Source organism: Mastigoproctus giganteus, chromosome 2, assembly GCF_048544385.1.
Source record: "Mastigoproctus giganteus isolate SK-2022 chromosome 2, ASM4854438v1, whole genome shotgun sequence".
In the NCBI taxonomy this organism is placed as follows: Eukaryota; Metazoa; Arthropoda; class Arachnida; order Uropygi; family Thelyphonidae; genus Mastigoproctus; species Mastigoproctus giganteus.
This window is the reverse complement of record NC_143576.1, coordinates 225,514,161-225,520,992: the sequence shown is the minus strand read 5'-3', so window position 1 is coordinate 225,520,992 and position 6,832 is coordinate 225,514,161. Positions and strand designations below refer to the sequence as shown.

The 6,832-nt window shown below is 37.1% G+C and overlaps 1 protein-coding gene across 1 annotated transcript; it reads left to right on the top strand.

The window, feature by feature from the left end:
* The first annotated feature begins 247 nt into the window (after positions 1-247).
* On the top strand, positions 248-6,324 carry Pdf (Pigment-dispersing factor). Its single transcript, XM_090369003.1, has 2 exons — positions 248-392; positions 6,190-6,324. The coding sequence occupies exons 1-2, from the start codon at positions 252-254 to the stop codon at positions 6,313-6,315; spliced, it is 267 nt and encodes an 88-aa protein (XP_090225129.1). The 5' UTR covers positions 248-251; the 3' UTR covers positions 6,316-6,324.
* The last annotated feature ends 508 nt before the right edge of the window (positions 6,325-6,832 follow it).

Sequence of the window (6,832 nt, the reverse complement as noted above, 5' to 3'; positions counted from 1 at the left end):
TTCAAAAACTACTGAAACATTCCAAAACCTATAAAAAATTCATTTAGTGATTTAGGTAAGAGCTAAATAAACTAACTTAATATTCACGTGGTATGAGAGTGGTCATTATAGAAATCAGAGTTCCGTCTTCCTTCTTATTTACTGTTGCTCTTCTGCCGTCTATCGGATTAAACTATAACTATGCAAAAAAAAAAAAAAAAAAAAAAAATGATAGTAAATATTGTTTTGTTTACTTTAGGAATTTATTAGCCATGGTAACTCAATGGTATCGCATGCTGATTTTGACTGGACTACTGTGTCTGTTTGGAAGCCTGATGTTTCAGGTCGCAACAGCCTGCAAAATTATGATACCCAACTTAAACCCAGAAAATGGTAATACAGTGAACGAAACGGTAAGTGGAGGAAATAAAATTAATTTAGAGAAATAAATTAACATAACTTTAAAGAAAGCTAAAATATATATATTAAATGATTAAATGACTTAAGCTTTATTTTTGTTTCAAATTAACAGAGATAATTGAAGAGGCAATTAATTAAAAAGAATGATGTAACTGCAGTTATATCACTCTTTTGAATTGTCTTACAAATGTAAATGAAAATTAAATTACCAGGAGGTGGATTGAATTCGCTTTTCAATCCACCTTCTTGTCTTTTTGTAATCACACAGGATGTCTTTAGGAAACATGTAATGAACCATATAATTATGAATGTTTCTTAATGTGATTGTACTAGCAGTTATTATTTCTTTTTTTTTTTTTTTTTTTTTTTCTTACATATCACGTAGGCTATCCATATAATGTACGTTGTAGCCACAGAATAGTATCTTACCACTCTGTGATCGTAGCTGAAGCACTGGATATGTAGGCGCACTATAGCCATAGCAGCTAATGCGCCAATAAACAACCATACCATACCATACTGGATATGTTTGTTGCCTTGTGCTGATTGGAGGAATGATTGGGCAAATTTGGCGGACGTTCAGACACGAAGTATTCTCGGTTGGCATAAAAATCGTTGCTTTTGCTATTTATTTATTAGTTTCTTCTTTTTTGTTATTACTATTTGCTAATGCGCCTAAAGTATAACACATTGCGTACATTAACTGACTTGTTTTCTTATGTTTCCTTCAAATAGTTCTTTAAATAATGTAAAATTAATGTTATAAAAGTTTATTTAATGCAAAATTTAGAATTTAATTAATTATAAAATCGTTGTTAATATTTATTTAACTTTTACATAAAGTATGCTTTTTACAGTTAATTTTACATCAACCAGAACTGCAGCAATTATTTCCTGTTGGAAGGGTTAAAAATTGGGTTTCGTGGAGTGAGAAATCTAATGACGGAGTCTAATTGGAAATTTTATTTAAAAGAAAAGTTTCACCATAGCAAAAAGATGAGAACCACTGATTTAGATAACTTATGACAAAAATACACACAGTATACACTACATTTCCAAATTTATCCAGATTCCCTTTGTTTTCAGAAAAAATGAACAATGCCCACTATCTTTATAGATGTAGTCCTTCTTGTGTCAGAAATAGATATAAAAACAACCGGGTTCACGCCAGAAGCAAACTGATCAACGAAATACGGTAGATGGGACCACGCATTCTCCGACACGACGGAGAACCATCCTATTTATTTATTTATTTATTGTATATTGATGTCGCTAGGTGGCTCCCAGGCACGTCTATCTCTACCTGTGTACTCTGTTGGCAAAAGAAACTCAGTATTCTGACCTGAAAAGTGTAAATGTGTATGTTTAGGTGTAGAGTAGTGTATTATGGAGTTAGGTCACTTTTCCACCAAGTAGCAGCCACCACGTGGGCAAATGCAACCCAGCGGTCATCCCTGTCACGTAAAGCCGAACCTGGGTCTAATAAATCTATCAGTGCAATCGAGCACTATAATCCCGCACCCAACAGCAGTAGTGCAAGGCTGGTGGATGCCAGCAATCCCGCTCCCAGGCGACCCAGATCCGGCAGCCAGCAAAAAATTAAAATGCTTTAGGTTCCGTTACCTCGCGGTCCGCAAAAAAAAAAAAAAAAAATTCGCGGTCTGCTAATTGGTGACCCCTGACCTAGTTCAATGGTGGCCGACGTAATCACCAGATGGAAAAGTCATGGAGCTAAAACGGCTGGAAAACACAATAGAAATTGCCGGAAACAGACCGGAGGAAGAGAAAATACGTAGATTAAATATTGCCAATCAGAAGCTTAGAGAGATCATAGATTTACCACTAGCCGAGTGGTCAAGGCAAGGGTGCCTAAGTACACGTGCTTTGAGTAACCGTGATTGAAGCCCGCATAACTGCTTAAACGGTGCTGTTTCTTATATTCTCTCTATCTTGTGAACTCCTCTGATCTTGTCCAGGAATGTTTTTTATTATTTTGGACTGCACAATATGTAACGACTTAGTTTTAAGAGATGGGAATGCAAAAGCATTATCGGCCTGTTCAGAACATCCACGTTAACCTCGCTGAACACCTTTAGGATGAACTGGAACGTCCGCGACCAAGACAATACGCTCGCACTCTCGAGTTGAATTTCCTTACTTAAAAGGAAATATGGACAATACAACCGCCTTCCTATTATCAAAAATTGGTTCAGAATCTGCCAATGCAGATACGGTGCGTAATTAAGGCCAATGGTGGGCCACGTTACTAAATATTTTATCAATGAAAGGTTCTTTGATTTGAAACGTTGAGGTTGTCTAGTTACTTTTAGCGATATGTCAGTTGGCAAGTTGATCGGTATAAAAAAAAAAGAAATGCATATGTATTTAGTTTAAATTTGTATTATTATAATCTATCAGAGCGCTATTACAGGAAAATTTAAGACATTTACACAAACGATAATTAGCAACAGCCACATCAGACTGTACTGCCAATGAATGAACTAATAAATTTTCGAATAGGATTTTCAGTTTTAATCATTCAACGATGAACAATCCTCCATTATACCTCAAGGTCATTGTATGAATTAATATTCAATCAGAATGAATAATATTTTATGCATATACTTTTCTGTTAATCTTATTCAGTATTAATAAATTCCGCTTCAATACATATCCCATAAGTCAATTCTCGGTTGCAGACTTTATGCGCATAACAACAACCAAATTAATCAAAGTATTTTTTTACCTTTATGCGATATTTATGGTATATTGGGATAAGGAAACAAAACTCTATGTATGTGCATCCTTAAAACTGAATTAAATTAAATTTAATTACCTCACCTATTCCAAACTTCTCTCTAGCAGGATCATACACGAATTGTTTGAAATAATTATGGTTATAACCTAATAAACCTTTCTACCAATCTGGTTCTAGCCAGCCTTCAGCCATGCCACCCTCTGGCGAGTAATTCAAAGTGGTATTCGACAAATTCAAATATTCGAGTAATTCAAAGTGCTATTCGACAAATTTTTAATTTGTAGAATTTTAATTGAATTGAAATAAATTAGGCGTTTTTAGTTAAATATATTCAAATAAAAATTGATAAGGGAAACTAACAGCAGTGAAATTAATAAAAGCGAAATTAATAAAATTATTATCTAGAAAGTATACTGCTCAGATAATACTAGTTACATATAGGACATATCCGATGTATGATGAAATACGATAAGTGTAAATTCAGTAAATATCTTTAATTATGAATACTTTGGAGCTTTCGAGACAATCGTGTCTTTCTTCAACAGAGTTTAAACTTAACGGATACTTCTCCACCGCTTGTCGAGGTATAAAACGGTTGTCTCCAAGATGGGGTGCAGTTTTATGCCCTTGCAGCTGTTCATGGCTATCGAATTGCTCAATATATTGAGTGACTCCAACCATAGGCGGTGGCGGAAGTGCCTGGAGTGGTCTATTATTTCGTAGTCTCGTTTGGGATTGAGGTCGTGGTGCCCAGAAGTGCTCTGCAATTACGGACTGGTTGGTCTCAGCAAGGCGGATTGGATTGCTCTGTCGTGTTAAGCAAGGCGGTCTTGAAGACGTCTCGAAGTCTCTCCTACGTAGCAGCTGTCACAGTCTCTACAGGTTATGCGGTATATTATGATGTGTATGATGTATGATGTGCCAAGGGTCAGTTAGGCATAAAAAACAAAACGAAAAAAACCTAATTGATAGAACTGGCATATTCTTGAAGAACGTGGTGAAGGTGAACCGAGAAGATTCCTTCGAAAACGTTACTTTTGAGCTTGTCCACACAGGAGCGTTCATCACGGTGTACACAATCCGTTGGGAATTGCACAGTATAGTTTTCGTGGTAGAGTTGTTTCATCCAAACCCCGCATCTCAACAACGAGCGTCTAGCACCGTTTGCAGTAGTGTTTAGTGCCTAGTCTCCTGAATCAGCAGGACCTTCGTAGCCGAGTTGTCATGAGCGGGGAGTGCAGAACCCCGGTCTACTCTTTGAGTAGACCGGGGTTCAAGCCCCTGACTGCTAAATACGGTCGATCTGCCAACCCGCACTGGGCCAGCGTGGCAGATTATTATGGTAGACACAATATTCCCCATTTCCCTCAGCATGAATTGTTGAGGAGGCTTCCATCCTGCAGTGGGTTGATAATGGCTGCAGTTTACTTTTTTTTACTCCTGAATCCGAACGAGGGTTGAAGAGCTGAATGTTTTTTTTTCCGTAAACTCGGATTTTTTTTTAGCAAACAGCAGACCAACCGAACAAAAAAACAAATTATGATATTAGGGTACTCCGTAAATGATTACATTTACCCATATATTTATTTTGTATGTAAATTGCGTGTGCTCTCTGGTCGATTTGCCTGTTTGCTTGACAAAATTAGCAAGGTCTTCCCCAGAAACTGGGGGAGACCTTGCTATCTACGCCTAAGACCGACTAACTCAGCCATGGAGTGAAAAAAAGTCCACTAAAGCTCCTCGCGTCATCGACGGGATTCGAACCCGGGCCTTTTCCACCCGGTGTGAGGAGGACGGTGACGATACCACTGTGCTACTGCGCGGAGACCAAACCAACAAAAAAAAAAAAAAAAAAAAAAAATACTATATTAGGGTTACCCGTAAATGATTACATTAACCCGTATTCGTGTCTGTAAATTGCGTGTGTTCTCTGGTCGATTTGCCTGTTTTGCTGGACGGAAAAAACCCCAGTTTCTGAGGGGAAAAACCTTGCTATCTACGCTTGAGACCGCCTAACTCAGCCACAGAGTGAAAAAAGCCCACTAAAGTTCCTCGCGTCATCGACGGGATTCGAACCCGGGCCTTTTCCACCCGGTGTGGGGAGGACGGTGACGATACCACTGTGCTACACACGCAGACAGACCAAACCAACAATACAAACATTTACAGACACAATGTACTGAATCCTAATGGATTTAGTTATTTTGACGCTCAACCCACTCCTATCCTAAATAAACCGTCTCAACGTACAGCCATTATTCCTCTCTTCTACAGCTGAACTGGTGACTGCACTGGAGAAGAAATGCTAACGAATTCCTACGGAAAGAAACTGGTCAGAAGAGTTCCACAACGGGTCCAACGGTAGATGTAGTATAAATTATAGAGAGTTAAAAATGTATGAATTGCATTGCAGTGGGAAACCTAATGAGCTTGATATAAAGGCAGATGTGTGTGTTAAACACCAAAGCAATTAAGGCTACTAAGCGACAGTGTATTGTGCCTGTAATTGTGTCTATTTTTTAGTCAATTTACCGTTTGCTGAACGAATAACCCAACTTTCCGAGAGAAATGCAACCTCGCTTGAGACCGACTAATTCGGCAACGCTGTGAAAAAAAACCTCTGGCCGTTAACGGGTTTCAAACCCCAACTTTTCTGTCTGGTTTGGAAGGACGGTGATTTTCAATTACAGTGCTACCTGCGAGGGCCATACAAGTCAGAAATAAGTTTCTATTATTCTGTGCTTGTGCTTAATAGCATTGAGTATAGCATTGCAAAAATTCAAAGGGCATGGCTAATCACTTGCGCTTTTGAATAAATAATGCTGTTTGAATTTGTTATTCTACTTTTCCACAAGTATACTGTATTTGCAGTTTGTTTCTAACTTCTAACATTTCATGATGACTTAGACTCTGTAAAGCAAAGTCCCACTGCTCTTAGTTTGTATTTCCCTTAATTAAAAAGATGCTAATATTAAATTAATACTACTAACTATTAAAATGTAAAATTCTAATAACATTTTGTTTTTCCGTAGTGTGTTACAGAGATGATTAAGTCTATATTTCGGATTTTTGAAAAGCTGCCATTGCTGAAAAGAAATTCCGAACTTATCAACAACATTCTAGGGATTCCTCGAGTCTTAAAAGATGTTGGGAAATGAAGATTCTACAAGGGCATGAACTACCTTTGTATGATCACTATCAGTGATGATGTTCTGTGAAATACTCCAGCTGTTAATATTGCAGTTTGTTTTGTATGATCACTTTCAGTGATGATGATGTGATATAAAATACTCCAGCTGTTAACATTACAGTTTGTTCGAAGTATATAGATATATTTCTGAGAGAGAGAGAGAGAGAGAGAGAGAGAGAGAGAGAGAGAGAGAGAGAGAAAGAGAGAGAGAGAGTGGGTGAGTGAGAGAAAGAGATATCGAGAACATCAAACAGTGAATGAAAATAAGAAAGCATTATAAATACCTTGTTTATATTAAATGTTAATTTTAGTTAAAACTTTCCTTTGAACATTTAACTAATCCTTGGGTAAATTTCTTACAACAAGGAGCAGTTTTTAATCTGAAATATCTTAAGCATTGGTTTTAGCATTAGTCTGAAAAGTCAAATATAATCTTAGCAATAATAATAATTATTATATATTAAATCATTATTATTAGGCTTTCA